Consider the following 18,742-nt stretch of genomic DNA (forward strand, 5'->3'; position numbering starts at 1 on the left):
TATTGAAGATCATTGTCAGTTAAGAATTGGTATTTAAGAGGATAAACAGTGAAATATCATCTATGTGTATAAATATAAAATTGAACTAATTACTAAGTTTCAGACCATTAATGTTCCCAAAATCTCAATGTGACCCTGGAATCTATTTACTGTATTCATTCATAAATATAGATCAAGTGCCTATGATGTGCCAGACATTATGCTTAGTCTATATTATAGATGAAACTGTTTTCATCAGGTAGTTCCATCATCCATGATCGGTCCAAAGCAAACCTGGCTTAATCAAACTAGTGTATTCGTAGAGATTTTGAATGGAAAAGAAGATAACCTAATCCAGTTTGCTCATTTCATTGCTGAAGAAACTTCCGTAGGTATAACTCTAGCTTTATAGCCAAAGTAATATGGTCAAGTCTCATACCTGGTCTGTGATTACAAACCTATTGTACTTCCCGCCACATAACGCTGCCCGTTATATAGTGTGATATACTAGTGACTGAGTTTTCAATGTTCATTTTCCATCAGAGCACTCTGAATTTGCTGTGAATGACAAGATACATATTGCAATGGGCAGTGGAAACAGCGAACATTAGCCAGACCACAAATTAACAGAGTGACTCACAGTGGTGTTGATAACACATTTAAGCAATCTGCATGATGTAAAAATATTCATTTAGTTGAATCTACCACTAAGTATCATGAAATATCATGAAAGGATATCACGAAAAATTGATTTTTAGTGATAACTGTCTTTTAAAGTGGTAATTGATTTTTAGCATTGGCCCAAGTGTATTAAGTGTGAAATTCTGGAATTTAATTAGAATGTAGTCACAACGAAAGGGATTTTTTTTTCCTCAAAAGGATATTTCAGAAAGGGATGGAAAGAAGTATGAAAATACAAATTTTGGCCTCATGAAATGAAAATGTAGAAGAGGTTAAAATTTTATTTTTAATATGTGGTAAAAGAGTTAGGTTGTTATCCTGTGGAATTTTTCTTGCCACAGAGATATGTGTTCTTCATGAATCCTCAGAAAGTAAAGCCTCCTGAAGACCTCCAGGATCTGGGTGTGAGATTTCTTCAACCGTTTGTGAATTTACTGTCAAAAGCAACATACTGGTGGATGAACACGCTCATCATATCTGCTCATAAAAAGCCTATTGATCTGAAGGCAATTGGAAAATTACCAATAGCAATGAGGGCGGTAACAAATTATGTTTGTTTGAAAGATGCATATGAAGAACAAAAGGTAAGTTAGTATCTGTTTTTCATGTCCATGATTGTAGAGAATGGGCCTATTAATATAAAGGCAGTAAGCTTAAATAATACCTACAGTTAAGGAAGAGCAGATTTTCTCAATCTGTCTTTCCCAGTAGTTTTGAGTCATGTTAACTGGGCTGCTGAGAATATACCAGAAGAGCCTATGAAATATGGTGTGTTAGTTGCCCAGTCGCTACATGAGGAGGGACAGAGAGAACACTGTGTTTTCTCTTGGACCAAATAGAAAGTAAGAATTAAGTTCAATAATTGTGTATGTCTAATCCTTGCCACCATATATTAATAATTCATGGAATTTTTATTGTCTTTTTTCAGGTATCTTGTCAATAATTTTGTTATTTAAAGGGAAAGTATCCATGAATAACTTTTGAGAAACTAAAACCCTTAAATTAATTATTAATTAAAATTTGGATTCTGTATTTCAAAATTGGGGAACTAAATTAAATAAAGGGGCATCATCTACCTACTCCATGTGTCATCCTACATATCTGGCAAAATTGGTTTCTTCTTGTACTTTCTTTGGGTATTTATAATTGCTTTTAAAAATTTAAATATCAGAATCTTCGGATATTTTCAATTTGTCTTGTTATCATTCTGAGTAGTTCTGTGTGATAGCCACCGTGGAAGATGTATTTTATATTGCTATCACCTACAGATATTATTGTAATTAAAAATAGGAGTATTTACACCAACATTGGAAGGGAATTGGGTATGATGGATCAATTAAAGAGTTTTTGGCTGTTCTAAATCAAGATCAACAAAGCATTTATGGTAAATGATGAAAATGACCTCTGTTTTGTGTCAAAAATGTGTGTTATGAAATTAATATTGCAGGAAATGGTTACTACAAACGAACCTGAGTCATCTCTCTGGTTTCACCTCTGGGAAAAGTATTGCATAATTTTTTTTTTTTTTTTTTTTTTGCGGTACGCGGGCCTCTCACTGTTGTGGCCTCTCCCATTGCAGAGCACAGGCTCTGGATGCACAGGCTCAGCGGCCACGGCTCACGGGCCCAGCCCCTCTGACTGGGGCACAAACCCGTGTCTCCTGCATCGGCAGGCGGACTCTCAACCACTGTGCCACCAGGGAAGCCCTTCATAATATTTTAAAAACTTAATTTTCTAAAGCAAAGATGAACGCTATAGCCTAAGCATAGCTTAAATTTTCTGACTGCTCTTTATAATACAGAGTCACTTGAACTCATTGTGTTAATGTCTTTTATCAATAAACTTTAAAAAATAACTGAATTATTCATCTCACAGGGAGTTGAATATGAAACACGATTGAACTGTAATGCATTGAGTTAGCGTCTTTGCCACAATGAAGAAACTCTATCTACTTCCTCTCCAAGATGTAATTATAATTGTTTAGGTCTTAAAATCTTTTCAGCACATGATTATAGAAGTGTGAATCCATGAGTTGGCTTAAGCAAATATGCCATTCTTCATTCTGCATTTCTTTGAGGAATAACTAGGAAACACAAGTCTAATGTAACTTTTAAAAAATTATTGACCCCCATTTATGGAGATGGGAAATACCTGGAGAAGAAACAATTTGAAGTTGGATGATCTCTTTTGTTTAGCTTGTAACTTGATAGGTGAATCTCTTGTGATCTGGTGACTTCAGAAATCTTAACTAGACTGTCAATAACCTGGACCTTTGTATTTTACTATTTTCTTTTCCATACAGTGTTACTTGGTAATATTCATGACAAATTTATTCATTTTCTAAATCAAAGGGAATTAAAATTAGTTTGGTCTTAAGAATTTGGGGTCATCCTTTGAGAACTAAAAATAATCCAAAATGTTTGAAAAACTGGCCTGGTTACTCTTCATTCTCTCTATTTCATTAAAACACATTCAGTAGTTATTGTTTACAAAGGATGCAAGGATACCAGACTATATGTACCATATTGAAAGGGATTCAGTAACATTTATTTTTAATCTTTTAAAATATAAGAAATATTGGAAGAGATGTCCGTAGTTCCTAAGATTAATTGCTGCTCTATTATTTTATTATGGTTCATCAAGGTTTTTCTTTTCTTTCAGAAAAAAGTGGCCGATCATCCAAATCGGACTCCATCTATATGGCTAGCAATGTACACAGCTTTTGGGAGACCAATTCTACTTAGTAGCACATTTCGTTATCTTGCTGACTTACTGGGTTTTGCTGGACCTCTCTGTATTTCTGGAATAGTTCAACGTGTGAATGAAACCCAGAATGGGACAAATAACACAACAGGAGTAAGTTTGTGGTGCTTTTGAAAGGAAACATATTATTGGCAAATTTCTTTATAATTGTTACTTTTTTAAAATGCAGTTTTATGAGCCATTCAAACAGGCTTATTTACAGAGAATTGAATGCTTTTTAAAAGAAAGAAAACAATAATTTTCCTTGTAGAGAAAAACATGAGTGTATGTATTCAATGAATGGATGTGGCCAACAAAATTATTTCTCAGATTCAGAGACTATAAACATTTAATAAGCGTTTACTGTGTGCTGGAAACGATGCTCAGAAATTTCATATTGATTATTTTATTAGATCTTTGTAGCAATTCTGTAAAGAATTTTCATGCATGAGTACATGAGGGTGGCTGAGTCACTTGTTTAGAGGCCTATGACCAATGATATCGGCAATGTGATTTGTAGTATGTACTTTTATCTTTTCCTATATAGTAAAAGCCATCATCCTGTTTCACAATTATCAGGGCCAGTCACATTATACTTTTATTAGATATTATGTTACTATTGGGGACTATATAGTATAAATTATTTGCTGTTATAAATTTATATCTTATATTTCCTGTTCTTAAGAAAGTCTGCATCATGAACTTCCTACCTACCTTTCTTTCTAAAATAAGAGTTGATTTCCCTAGTTTCACATATAGAAACTCTAGTCCCGATGAATCAGTTTTCCTTTTCTATTCTCTCAATCTAATTTCCTGTCCTCTTTTCTTTACCTTTTTTTTTTGCGGTACGCGGGCCTCTCACTGTTGTGGCCTCTCCCGTTGCGGAGCACAGGTTCCGGACGCGCAGGCTCAGCGGCCATGGCTCACGGGCCCAGCCGCTCCGCGGCATGTGGGATCTTCCCGGAACGGGGCACGAACCCGTGTCCCCTGCATCGGCAGGCGGACTCTCAACCACTGCGCCACCAGGGAAGCCCTTATTTAACCTATTATAAATTGTACACATTTTCAAAGCCTGCAGTAAATGCTGCATCTTCGGTGAAACTTTTTCTGCTTGTCCTCGTTGGAATTTGACTCTCCTTGGTACCCTTCTAGCACGTTGTTCACTTTGCGTTGGCACTTACCATAAATGCTATTTATAATGAAGCAGGTTATTTATGGATATACTTACCTTTCTAGGTTGTGAGCTCTTTTAAACAGAGCAACTAAGAACAGTTCCCATTTGTGCCCACAATGCTTAGCCCAGTTCCTTGCATATATTAGTGCTCAATTGTAATAGAGGTGAACCAGATATTTTACCATTGAATACATGTTTGTGATGTTTTGTCCCTAGTAGCCTGATTTACATACAGATATCGGAATTCCACATAGAATTCCATCATCCCTCTCCCTTACACATATTAACCATGTATTTTTCTGAGAAGGAAGACACTTACACATTTGTATGTATCCCCAGGAAAGAAGAGGAAGGGGACCAGAAGTAGAATTTAACGGATCTAAACCATAAAAACTGAAGAGTGCCCAAATTGGCATGTGTTGATTTGAGTGTTGCTTTTCCCTTACTTCTAACAAACAAGTCACCATATGCTAGTTACAGACAAAAAGCAATCAATCTGTATATTCTTATGGTGACTTAAGTCATAATCTGACTAAAACAGTTTTTCATAAGTTGTGTTTTGTCACTGAAAGTGTCATGTGGGTGAAATAAATAGCCAAATTATGTATTTTATAATTTATTTCATTATATGAATTCAGATAGATGAAGATCAGAAAAAGTCAACTCTGTAGAATTATTTTAAATTAATAAGGCTATGGAAATTGTATTTTAGTTTCATTGGTCTTGGAAATTTTATTTTTGTCCCATTGGTCTTTCTGACCGACTATCAGCTTTGTAGCAGAACTTCTACTTCTAAATTACAGTCTAAACTAACTTCTATCTTGGTTTACTGTTTTCCAGTTAACTAAGGTAGACTATATCTTTGTAGAAAATGTATTCAACTTAAAAAATTTTTAATGTACCTTTTTTCCTACAAATGCCTTCAGGCATTTCCAGCCATCTTAATCATCAATTTGGGAATTTTTACATTGAACTGGTTTGTATTTGTATCTGTGGATATTATGAGGAAAACCCAAAATTGCCTTGCTGTGGCTCATTCCATTGCTGTACTATAGACATTGAATTTTTATATTTAACAACCATGTATTGTTTAATGCATGCAAGCCAGTATATGAACAGTTTTAATTTATATCTTTTCTTCTTTTGGGGTAAGACTTCAGAAACCCTCTCATCAAAGGAATTTCTTGAAAATGCCTATGTTCTAGCAGTTCTTCTGTTCTTGGCTCTTATTCTGCAAAGGACATTTTTGCAGGCTTCCTACTATGTAACCATAGAGACTGGCATTAATCTCCGTGGAGCCCTGCTGGTACGTACAAGCTTTGAATGATCTTGGCCTCTTGAAAATGCCACATACCATCCAGTGATAGGAATGGTAGAGGCTTCAGTTTAGTTTTTTCCTTCCATTTTCACTGTGATATTATGACATCAACACTTTTAGGATCTAATGAATAAAAAAGAACCACAGAGCTAATTAATAAACCCACTGAGAATTAAAAATAATACTTATAATAATATATTAAAATATTTTGAAATCTTGCATTTATTTATTTCTGTTACTATTTGTTCCAGAGATTATGTTTAAATTGAACATATGTTTAGATTATATCACAAGAAAAAATAAGTTTCTCTTTAGTTGAGGACTGAAAGTAACAATACTGAAATGAAAATAATGGTTGACTTAAGAAGATGGCATTATAGGGTTTTTCTCCTTTTTTTCAAAAATTTTTAAAAAGTTATTTTTTTCAGTGAAAATAAATAAGCATAATGTTGATTATTAAGTTTAGAGCTTCAAGTACATTTCTCTTTTTTTTTTTTTTCAGGCCATGATATACAATAAAATCCTGCGGCTTTCTACATCTAATTTATCCATGGGTGAGATGACCCTGGGTCAGATCAATAACTTGGTTGCCATTGAAACCAATCAACTCATGTGGTTCTTGTTCCTGTGTCCCAATCTATGGGCTATGCCTGTTCAGGTAGATCAATATAAGTAAGATTCTTATTTGCAGAGGAAATAAGAACAAGAAGATATGTTTTAAAATTTATTGCTTGTTTTTTCATTTGTAATGGAAATCCAAATCCAAGTGTATATCATTCACAGTGCTTGGCACAAAGATTTAGAATATGCTTTGTTTTATTTTATCAAAATATGTTTATACACAGATCAACTAGGTAGCTGCCTACATGGTGTAATTTTAAATGCATCAAAAATTCCAGGCTGCCTCTAAATGACTGCATCAGAGGTGACCTGAAGGGAATTTTCATTTTGATTGGAATTCCCAAAAAGCCTAATTGATTAGTCACTAAACTAATGTGCCATTGCCTCCAGAAGGTCACTAATAAGCTGTTATCATTGGCATATAGGCACGGTTAAAGGCTTTAACTGTATGGATACAATTCATTAGTTGACATCTTGAGCTGTGATAAACTGAGCTATGGGGAAATTGAAAAAAAAAAAAAACAACAAGAGAAGATAACAGGGTTAAAACCCGAGTTTTAAAAAGAGAAGAAGAAGGTGACAAACCGGAGAGGCTAGGCCTACATGGTTCAGTCTTCGGTTCGGGAAATAAATTTAAAAAGGGAAGTAAGGTAAGATGGGGCACCAACGTTAGCTCCTCCACGGTTTTAGTTAGACCTACCCTTTTTGTCGTTAAGTGACTTCTGGGGTCATTGAGGAGCTGACGAGCTCAGATCACTTAGTCCACAAACAAGTAACTTGTTCTCTTACATGATGATGCTGGTTCTTACTTTCTATCCCCCTTGCCTTGAAAAGCTAATACGGTTCCAAGAGAATATGGGATGTTAAATTTATGGCGGGTGACAACATTTTCTAGAAAAATTTTGTGTTCTTTTAAAAATTTGAAGCCTGTTTCAGGTTGAAAGCATCCTTGGGACCACTCTGCAACTTCATGCAGTAAGTTGGTTCAGCACCAGGTGCACACATCATGACACTAAAAATAAATGCCAGCTATTTAGCCCTTGCCAGATAAATCATAGTAAAACTCAGCTGTCACAGTTGAGCTGACTTCCAAATACACTTAATATAATAATTAAGGAACACTGTAATTTCACTAAAAAGTCCTTCCTTTCATGCAGCGGTCCCCACACCCCTATTCTTTTCCCCCTTGCCTTGTATTTTCCCTGCTAGATCATAATGGGCGTGATTCTGCTCTACAATTTGCTTGGGTCCAGCGCGTTGGTTGGTGCTGCTGTCATTGTGCTCCTGGCGCCAATTCAGTACTTCATTGCTACAAAGTTGGCAGAGGCTCAGAAGAGCACTCTTGTAAGTAACATCTTTTGGAAACTTTATTAGGAAAATCTAGTCATGCGGTTTTATTTTTAAAATATAGGAAATTACTACATACCACTCAGGATTATTTGGAAATCATTATATTCCATTTCAGTTCTTAGGCAGCAGATGGGACATTTCTGGGATGCTCAACAAGTTTTAAAAGTGGATTTGACATCTAAGACGGAACGATCTTAGACTGGAAATGCAAGAATCCCAATGCCTGATGTTTTCACGAGTCATGATGTGATGAGGCTTTGGATCTTCTTGTAGATCACTTACCTATACTTATGGGTACTAGAGAACCCACTTGTGGGTACTTTAGATTACACGTACATTGGATGTCAATTACTGACATGGGAGAAATGGATCGAGGAACAAATAAAGGGTCAGATTTGGTGCTTCTGAAATTAAATGTCCGTAGGGTTGAATCAGACCATGTGATGAGCTATGGAGTTACACTGAAGTGTTTCAGTGGCAGCTGCTCTGCCTATGTTCGTGGTCAACTTGGCAAGCAAGAAAAAGCTTCATTATTGACCCTTTCTGGCTTCAATTTGCCATGAAATCATTTTATTTGAGCAAGAATTGGCTTCTTTTAAAGAAATATTTGCAAATAATAAAATTGTTGACAGCATGTTTAGAAATAAAGTTTGATTAAATATGAGCAAGGCTGTCTGTAAATCAGGCGTGAAATGTAGGGATGCTGCCACTGGTGGACTGTTTCCCAAGTTGGTGTTTCTACCGTGACAAGCAAGTCTCATGTCACACAAGTGGTTTTTATCACTTGTTTTTCTGCCGCTTCTGATGAGGTTCCTTATTATTTCTGTCTGAGCCATCTACCCTCTTTACTCCAGGACACGAATACAGAAAGGTGTGGAAGAGGGACACAAAGAGGGGATATGACAAACCAACATCTGACTTTCATTTAGCCATTCATACTGATTCGTTCACTCACCAAAGCAGTCATTGATAGGCCCTTAAGACCCTCAAGAGACAAAAGGGTGAATAAAATCAGATCATTTGCTAATGCCATTTGCGGCAACATGGATACAACTAGAGATTATCATACTAAGTGAAGTAAGTCAGCGAGAGAAAGACAGATATCATATGATGTCACTTATATGTGGAATCTAAAAGATGACACAAATGAACCTATCTATGAAACAGAATCAGGGACATAGAGAACAGACTGACGGTTGCCACGGGGGAGGGGTTGGGGGAGGGATGGAGTGGGAGTTTGGGGTTAGCAGATGTAGCATTTATACATAGAATGGATAAACAACAAGGTCCTACTGTAGAGCACAGGGAGCTATATTCAATATCCTATGAGAAACCATAATGGAAAAGAATATAAGAAAAGAATGTGTATATGTATAGCTGAACCACTTTTCTGTACAGCAGTAATTAACACAACATTGTAAATCAACTATACTTCAAAAAAAGTCAGATCATTTGCTGCTTTTGCTTCCTTCTATCTGCCTTTTGCCACTCTGCAGATCCTTTAGAGAGTTCACAGGTGATATTGCACTTTCCTAGTAATTCTAATGTAATATTTGGGGGAAACTGAAACAGTTGACTAAAGAGAGGCTTTTGGATCTGCTACACATCTCTTTACAGTTAATCCAAGTGGTTAGCAATCAGTGCCTCTAATTTAGGCCTTACACAAGAGCTTATGAAGAAGGAGGTGGAGATTTCTTGAAGTTAAAAATAATAGGCTTGGTTTCAATAAGTGTCTTATGAAGACTCAATGTGAGCACACACAATACTGTACCCTCACATTCCCAAATCAGAAGCAAACTGACTTTTCTTATATTCATTGTTTCTCTTTTTCTAAGTATGAGTGATAGTTCTGAGGGGAGAGAGAAATGATTTGGATATCAGGAGGAGCCATTGGAAGCCTCTTTATCATTTCCCTACATGTCTGTGTGTGTTATCTGCCGATATTATTCAAGGAAATCATGTGAAACTTAAGAAACTGCTTTTATTTAAACCAAAGCAACAGAGGCATAAACAGTTTTTAGGTGGAAAGAAATTTGAGGCCGTCTCATTCAACTCTTCATTTTCACACTGGAGGCAGCAGTACAGAGAGTTTCATTGCTTCTCCCGGGAATCTCACAGCCATCATTAGACTCAGAGCCAGGCAGAAATCACGCTCTCCTCAATCCCTATCTAGCATGTGGCATTGCCTCTCTGATTCACTTGGATGCAGCTTGCATTGTTTTTTATTCCTTTCTTTTATAGGATTATTCCACTGAGAGACTGAAGAAAACAAATGAAATACTGAAAGGCATCAAACTTCTAAAGTTGTACGCCTGGGAGCACATCTTTTGCAAGAGTGTGGAAGAAACGAGAATGAAAGAACTATCCAGTCTCAAAACCTTTGCTCTTTATACATCACTCTCCAGTAAGTTGCTGTTGCTCTGAGGACCACCCAAAAACATGTGGTCTGTTCACGTTAACTTGCGATCATTGAGGCATTCTAGGCATCAGAGGAAGCCCATTTATTTTCTCCATTTGTGTGGTCCAATAGCCGCTAGCCACGCGAGGTTATTTAAATTTAAAGAGCAGAGTTAGGACAAGCTAAGAGTCAAGTAGACCTGAATTCAGTTCTTTACAAATGTGTGTCTTTGCCATGTTACTTGACATCCCAAATCCTTGGTTTCTTCATCTGTAAAATGGGGATGGTGATGATTCGTAGTACTGATCGTGGAAACCCTCTTATCAGTTACAGTTGGGATGCATCATGGGTTTTCAGTAAAAATTTATTTAAATTGATTTGACTGTAATACTGTTGATCTTCTCGTCCCCAGACATCCTTAAAAAATTATGTGAGGTTGTCTTCCCTGTCTCTTTGGGAGTTTATGTTGTTACGTTTCCTCGAAGATTGCATGTGAAATGCCAGTTTTGAAAATTGAGGAGAAAACAGTGTCAGCATTTCCAGTTGAAAGAAGCCAAACTGCATTCACATAAAATCCTCTTTTCCAATGCACTTTCAAGACTTTTTAAATACAAAGCATTTTCTCCACAACTCTAATTTTTAAAAAGCAATTACTACAAAAATATTGTTTTTTTCTCAAAGAGTGACACTGAATACTCTCAAGAATGAGTTCGTGTTAGTACAATTCTTCTGAACTTAGCCAAACTACTCTCACTAATATTTGATTTAGTTTGTGTGTCAGTTTTGCTCATTTCTATTGTTCCCCAGACCTTCAACAACTTAAAGTTTTGGAGGTTTATAGATTGTTTCCTTTGAATTCTAAAATACTTGAGTCCTTAGAGATTATAAACATTACATTTGTGAAATGGATTTAAGGAAAATATTTGGTTTATATAGCTCATTTATTCTAGCCCTAATGCTGGATACATTAGAAATGAAATGGGGAGATTTATCTTCCAGCTCCGCCCCACTAATATGGTGTCAAAACGCTAGAAGATGGAATGATCGATATTCACTTGCTTATATGATAGTACTCTAAGCTGCTGGCTCCTGCTATATATTTCTCTCTGCAGTGGACTGAAGTTCTCATGGCGAGGATGGATACAGCCAGAAATAGTGATGACAATAATGATAATAACAAAAATATATTGAGATACTCAGCCAATTATTGCCATAAGTAGCTTTACATATATCGTCCTATTTAATCCTCACAACAGCCCAATGATTTTGATTCTTTTTTTTTTGGCCACGCCACATGACTTGCAGGATCTTAGTTCCCTGGCCAGGACCAGGATCGAACTCAGGCCCCAGCATTGAAAGTGCAGCGTCCTAACCACTGCACCGTCAGGGAATTCCCCAAAGATTTTGATTCTGTTATTACCTTCACTTTGCAAATTAAAAGATGAAGGTGGAGAGAGCTTAAGTAACTTGAATTTCCCCCAAATCATCCAGCTACTAAATGGCAGAGGTGGGTTGTTAACTCACCTCAACCCAGTTATGTAAGATTTGGGTTGGTTTTTGAAAGTCAGAGACAAAAGAGAAGAGGACAGAGGCCATACTGAAAAGAAATCATGTTGGTGAAAATGCATCATCATGTTTTTCTGATTATAGGCAGCAGGAATTCTTGTATCAGTGGTGTGAGGTTTCGCTTACACCACTTCCAAGTTTTCCGATTTGGTTACGTATGGTGTTGGTGGTGGTGAAGAGCTTCCATTATCTGAGTTGAGTGGACCTGGCTCTAAATCTCAATTCTACCACTTCATAGCAGTATGGCTTTGACCAAGTTACTATTTCTATCCTCCAAGGCTCAATTTTTTCATGTGTGACAGTGGAAAATAACAATCTCTACCATGTAGGATTGTAGTAAGGATTAGAATAGATGAAGGAATGCTGCAAATGTTGATTGACTCGTTGATTGACTCTATTCCAGGCACTACATCAAGGGCTTCCTACTCATTCTTTTGTATAACGCACCTGGCAAGTGGGCTAGTGTTCAATAACCTCCCTCAGTTTCCTCCTCTAAAAATTGGTGTAATAAGAATAATACCTTTCTCACAGGTATATTGTGAGGGTCAAATGAGGCACTGGACGTGGCACTCTTCTGTCACTGTTAAAAATATTTTGTAAATAGTATTTGCAGAGTACCATAAGTTCAGACCAAAAAAAACGAAAGAAAGAAAGAAAGAAAGGCAAATGTCAACTGTATAACATAGTGGTTACTGTTGGGTCTTAGAGTGCGGGCTGACCTGAAATGAAATCCTGCCTCAGCAACTTGTCTGCTATACATCCTTGGTCGGCATTTGGTGGCGTCTTGGTTTCCTCATCAGGAAGTTGGGCAGTATTAAGCATACCTGGGGGAATTAAATAAGATAATGTATGTAATGTGTTTAGAAAAGCACCTGAAACATAAAAGCGCTCAATCTGTGGTATCGGAAAATATTGAAAAGCAAAGTTAAACAGGTTAAATACTAATAAAACTGAAGATCCAGCTCTATGATCAGTGTTCTTGCCACTGGAGATCATATCTGAGGGCAAAAGAGATTCTGTTAAATCATTTCCTAATCTCCACTGCCAAATGGTTATGTGCTGTTCATGGATTTCATTTTTTGGCGAAAGACAAGGATACGATTTTATTTTTTCTCTCTTCACTTTGATAGAGTTTTATATGGAGAAGTGGGAAGAACATGAAGCTTTTGACTAGAAAGGTCTGGGTTTTATCCAAGCTCTGTCATCTCCTAGTTCGGAATCTTGCCTGTTACTCATCTTTCCTAAGTTGTTTCCTCATTATTGCGCAGGGTAGTTGTAATCATTAAATAGGAGAAGGTACTCCCATCATACCTCAGTAATTGTGAGTTGTTGAGTAGTGGCAGAGTGAAGTGGTGGTGAGTACGATCTGAGGAGCCCAGCTGTGTGACCTCGGGCGTCTCATCCTCATCTTTATGATGAGGTAGGAAGGGTCCCTGATAACCTGCACTGGGTGCAGAGTGCCAAATAAATAGGTTTTAGTAAAATAGCAACTGCTCTCACTCTTCCTCATCAGGGGGAGATTACTTATTTAAAGATATTTAGAATGAGTTATAAATAATGGTGTGGAGGAAAAGAATGAAATACACTTAGAAAAAAAAGGTAATAATAGCCAGAGAAAGGTGAAGACAGAAACACGATTCTTCATCTGTACTGTTATGAGTCTCAGAGCCGTGTTTGGATTGCTGGTACCATACAAGAATTCAGATTTGGTAGCTAAGCCACCTCTGGACCTTCAGAAGCACAGGCTGAGTCTGTACACGGTGGTAAGGACAGTTCATGAGAGCGGATCATGAGAGCTGGTGATAGTTTTTAGATGGACTGTCTTCTGAGCATCAAGAAAACTAGATTATAGTTCTTGCTCTGCCATTGCCTGGCCCTGTTACCAACAATGCAGTTACCTTTTGGTCCTCCGTTCCTAAAACTCTATGGTTTATGACAAAATAACTACAAATCATCAACTTGGCTTTTTATTTTTCCTATTACTTCCAAATGCTAGTATTTTAGCCTAAATGTGAGTTTTTCTCATTTCAGTTCTGCGTATTATGTTTATCAAGTGATAGTGCAATATATTCCTGGAGAGATATTTAAACTAGCAGAGGGCCCAGGATATGGAGCTATTTTATTAAACAAAAGGTCTATAAGTGAAAATTAATATCACTGCTGGAAGGAGATTTTTCACGTGATGTCAAATTCTTTTTATCTGTGTAATATCCCAATTTTTATGTTTTTAAGTTAGTTTAGTGGACCAAACAAAATACAGACCGTGAATACTTTGAAGAATGCATATGTGTTAAATTCTAATAACTTTATCTAAATTTTGCTCTTTGTAACATTTCATAAAAAAAACATAATTTTTCACATTTTCTGGTTAAGTCTCGCCTATGGGAGTTCACAACTGTGAACCAGGAAATACCAACCGGGAAATGTTTGTGGACTCAAGACAAAAATGTTACTTAACGTACTTGGTCTTTCCTGTCTTCAAGGAAAGTTAGAGTAATAATTGATGATTAATTAAAGTTACTGAAATGTCTCACAGTTCACTGAAATTAATGTATTTGGTTTCTTTCCACAGTCTTCATGAACGCGGCAATCCCCATAGCAGCTGTTCTTGCTGTAAGCCACTTTTTCTTACCTTAAGAAATGGACTTAAGTCAGTGTTCAGAAATGACTTAGGAACAAGAATGGGTGGGTGGTAACATATATTACCTCACCTTCAGTTTTCTCTTTGCTGTCTCCATCGTGATAGTTCTAATCTGGGGTTTCTCATCCGTGGCACTGTGGACCTTTTTGGGCCCAATAATTAATTCTTTGTTGTGAGAACCTGTCCTCTGCATTAGGATGTCTAGCAGCATCCCTGGCTTCTTATTAGATGCCATTAGTACCATCAAAAATATCCCCAGACACTGCCAAATGTGTCCTGGGGAGCAAAATTAGCAGAGGTTGAAAACTTACGGTCCTAATCTCCATGACCTGGTTCCTGGACACTCTTACAAGATAGTGCTAGATCAACAACTGGAAAATCTTAAATGATTACATTATATTTCAAACAAAAAGGACAAACCCAGGAACTAGTATTATACTTAGAAATATTTGTAAATAAGTCTGCCTTGGACGCCATTGTTGGCGATTTTAGGAAAGATCTACAATAGGGACCCTAAAACGATGGAATGTTTCCTTTTTTCTCTCAGAAACTTTAGTATTGGTTGGAAAGAGCCTGAGTAGGTGTTAAGAACTCTGGATTCTCTCATGGTTATTCCCCCATCTCAGTAATCTGACAGAAGTTAATTTTCTAATCTGTCAATAGAATCTGTTTTGCCCTTTTCACAAGTTTACTGCTAGAATGAATGTAAACCATAAGTACTCTACCAATAGCAAGTGTTATTTTTCTTAGGGAGTGATCCGGATGAAGTAATTGTATTATATTTTTCAGAGTTGCAACGGACATATTGGCATAGTAGAATTTGTTAGGCTTGTAAAATTGAGCGCAAGTATTTGTGAACCTTTCTCTAGCTTTCTCTAAAATCCTTTCTTTGCACAGACATTTGTGACGCATGCGTATGCCAGCGGGAACAATCTCAAACCTGCGGAGGCCTTTGCTTCACTGTCTCTCTTCCATATCCTGGTCACCCCTCTCTTCCTGCTCTCCACTGTGGTCAGGTTTGCCGTCAAAGCCATCATCAGGTATGTGCTGGAGTGTCTGGAGTTCTTTGCTTGATTATAGAAATGCTATCTGTTCATGGTAGTGAGTTAGGAAAAGTATAAAAAGAACATCCAAATCACTGCCCAGAGATAACTTGTTAAAATTTTGGTATGCTACCTTTCAGTCTTTTATCTATTTCATATAAAAATAATTATTCTAAAATAAAAATTTTGAACTTTGGGGGGTTACTTTTCCCCTCATTAAGACCATAATACATTACGTTTATTGGCTACATGATATTCCATTGTTGGGAAGTATTCTAATTTACTTAATGGTTACCTCTTTCTTAGACATTCAGAATGTTTCTGTTTTCACCCATGTAACATAAATAATGGAAATTACATTTGAGAGAAGCATCTTTTATCTTTAAACTTTTCTCTGATTATTTTCTAAAGTCAGATTTCTAGAAGTGGTGATACTTGTTCTAATAGATGCATCTTCTTAATGCCCTTTATGAGTATGGCCATGTTGTTTTCCATTGAAGGAGGCGTAGGTCAAAATGTATACAGATTTTAAAGTTTTTTTTTTAATGAATATGGCCATAATATTTTCCAGCAAAGCTGGGCCAGTTTATGTTTTTACCGGCAGTGATGGAGAATGTTCATATCAATACATATTTTCTGTTTTAATTTTAGTTTAATTTGGCCAAAAAAAAAAAAAAATCCAGGCTCACAGTCTCTGAAAATGGAAAAAACTTTGCAAAACTGAGTGCAGTGTTTTGTTAACTTTAAGTATACTTCTATAGGTTACTAAGCAGTGTAGACTTTATCTCAGACTCACAATTTCCCATAAAAATAGACGTGGTCTGATAATGACCATTTCCTCACCATTTTTACTTGCATTATATAATAAATATGTTACCATGCTATATTATACTACCCTGTATATGCCATAGTGCCATAGCTATGTTTCAGTCTATATTATAAACAAGGTAGCCCTAAAGTGGTATTTTGCCTTTTGCTATAAGGTCTTATAAACCTCATAAAACCTCAGCATGTTTCATAAACGGTCATTATCATATTTATATCTGGCCTTTGAAAGAAATGCCAAGATGTTTCAATACAGAAGGAAAATTGGAAAGTCGAGGCCTTAAATATACTAAGCATAGTGTTGTCTTTAACAGCAATGTAGAGCATCTATTGTAAGGTCCTTGAAAATGAAATACTTTCCCAATGTCTATGTATTGTTAAGCAAACTTTTTTAATATTCAAGATACCAGAACCTCTAGTTTTGGGCAATAGTTTATATGGGCTTAACAAAGACTTAATACCAAATATCATTAAAATTCATATACCTTATCTAACTATAAACAAAGCTCTGATTTTTTACACTAATACCTTAACAAGATTTCCATCCTATTCTGTAAGATATGCTGTTAGTCACAGATTCTGGAGCTGTTAAGAGTTTAAAGCTCAGGCCCTCTGACCTCATCTGCCCGCACTGTCTTATTGTTCTGACTTCTGAAACACTTGTACGGATCACTGACTGATTTCTGTAGCACCACTTCCAAATTAGGCAGTGCTCTGGAAGGGAAGCGACTTCAAACAATAAAACTGATAAATGGCCAGAGTCTGCTATTTTGGTTCTTATTTTCATTTTCTCCACTTAATAGCTGTCCCTCTCACGGTTGCCTTTTTAATTGAATTTGACTTTGTGCTACAAGTCAAATAGAAAACAGTTGATAACTAATAATAGATCAGTCCTCTGAAATCAGGAGGTTACCAAGCACCGAAAAGACTTTTAAGAGTTGCTGTGAAAAAAAATTAATAAATCTAGGAGTGTGGGTTTTTCCCCAAGTCCATAGTATACAATCCTGCTGTAGTAAATCCTGGTAAAGCTGAGGGTGGATCGTAATCACTGTATATTTCTGCGTAGAACTCTCTCTTCTGTACATTCCAGGGAAAAGGCATTTGCCAGTTTGATAAAGACCAGTCTGTTTTCAGGGCTCAGCTCCAGATTTTCCCAAGCCATAGGCCAAATAGAATCAGCTTATAAAAACTTGCTTCTCTAAAATGAATTTCAGTGGTTGATTTGTGGGTCCTAGGGAGATGACCAGTCAACAGAGGAGGCCAGTCCTTTTTCCCACTGTGTGCCGGTTCTCGGAACCCAAATGAGCGTCTTTCCCAGTGTGGACTGGGCTTGGCATTTCCTTCTCTGCCTGGGAACCCGTGACCAGGCTTTAATGCCAGTTGGCCCACAGCGAGTTGAGCAGCCTGTTTATAATCGGAGACTTCGGTTAGCTGATTTTGAAACCTCCTCTTCAGGACTGTGGAAGTCATAAGTTCTTTGCTACGCTCTGAGGTGCATTCAGAAATTTGGTGGGTTAGAATAGGGTGCAGCAATACTCCACAACTCGTGTTACGTGTGCCTGTAAGAGATGCGTGAACTTCTCTGCTGGAGGAAGATTCCATGCCATGTAAAATTCGTTGCTTCGAGAAAATTCTATGCTTTCTTTTAAAAATGTTTAGCTTGTTAGACAGAATTGTCTTTTGTGGTGCTCACTGGGTGGGATCTTATGTATACGTAATAAAATGCAAGAAAGAGGCAGTTAAGATTCAGGTTATCTCCTAGTAACCCCAGCACCCCACATCATTTGAGTTTTCTGGACCTTTTATGGCGATGTGTTCGTCTACATTTGCAAAACGGAGGGAAGAAATGAAGAAAAGTAGGAAAGTCACTAGTTTCTAAAATATTCAAATATTTGAATTAGTGATTTTTTTCATGATGCTTGCTTTACTTGTCCTCTTTGCTTTATTTGTAAGAAAATAGTTTATGTGTTTTGCTTTTCTGGAGGAAAAGGTTAAGTCGCTATATTGTATCCTTTATAAATAATTTGAGTTTAGGTTTCTGGTACTTGATGTACAATGCAGTATCTATATCTAGAGATGTTATTTACCAAGGAAAAAAATGTGTAAAACTAATCCCTTGCTTTGGTGGAAGATAACTCTGTGTCCTTTCTCTCATTTACCTCCCAAAGGAAAGTACCCTTGGCTAGTCTACTGTGATTACCTTCAATCAAATAAATTGTTACTATATTTATCGTAGAACATGCTCGCAGGTTGACCTGGTCCACATTTACAAAACTTTCATGGTTTCCACAAGAAAACACATAACTGCCAGCAACAAAATCAGTTGTTTCCCCCAAACATAGCACCTGTCCAAGGTACTCAAGCTGTATATAAACACCCAAACTTGAAAAGTGAAAAAATATCA

General features: G+C 36.8%; 1 protein-coding gene across 3 annotated transcripts in view; it reads left to right on the forward strand.

The window, feature by feature from the left end:
• Positions 1 to 18,742, forward strand: part of ABCC9 (ATP binding cassette subfamily C member 9) — a 143,663-nt gene that overhangs the window by 15,592 nt on the left and 109,329 nt on the right. For 2 of the 3 annotated variants that reach the window (XM_065887483.1, XM_065887482.1), the window contains exons 5-12: positions 1,002 to 1,244; positions 3,322 to 3,516; positions 5,730 to 5,882; positions 6,397 to 6,552; positions 7,725 to 7,859; positions 10,107 to 10,269; positions 14,402 to 14,442; positions 15,368 to 15,510. In XM_065887483.1, the coding sequence (XP_065743555.1) occupies positions 1,002 to 1,244; positions 3,322 to 3,516; positions 5,730 to 5,882; positions 6,397 to 6,552; positions 7,725 to 7,859; positions 10,107 to 10,269; positions 14,402 to 14,442; positions 15,368 to 15,510 (1,229 nt within the window). Of the gene's footprint in view, positions 1 to 1,001; positions 1,245 to 3,321; positions 3,517 to 5,729; positions 5,883 to 6,396; positions 6,553 to 7,724; positions 7,860 to 10,106; positions 10,270 to 14,401; positions 14,443 to 15,367; positions 15,511 to 18,742 lie in introns of those variants that run through there. The other variant, XM_065887484.1, reaches the window with a different exon arrangement.

The sequence above is a fragment of the Phocoena phocoena genome, chromosome 11, assembly GCF_963924675.1.
Source record: "Phocoena phocoena chromosome 11, mPhoPho1.1, whole genome shotgun sequence".
NCBI lineage: Eukaryota > Metazoa > Chordata > Mammalia > Artiodactyla > Phocoenidae > Phocoena > Phocoena phocoena.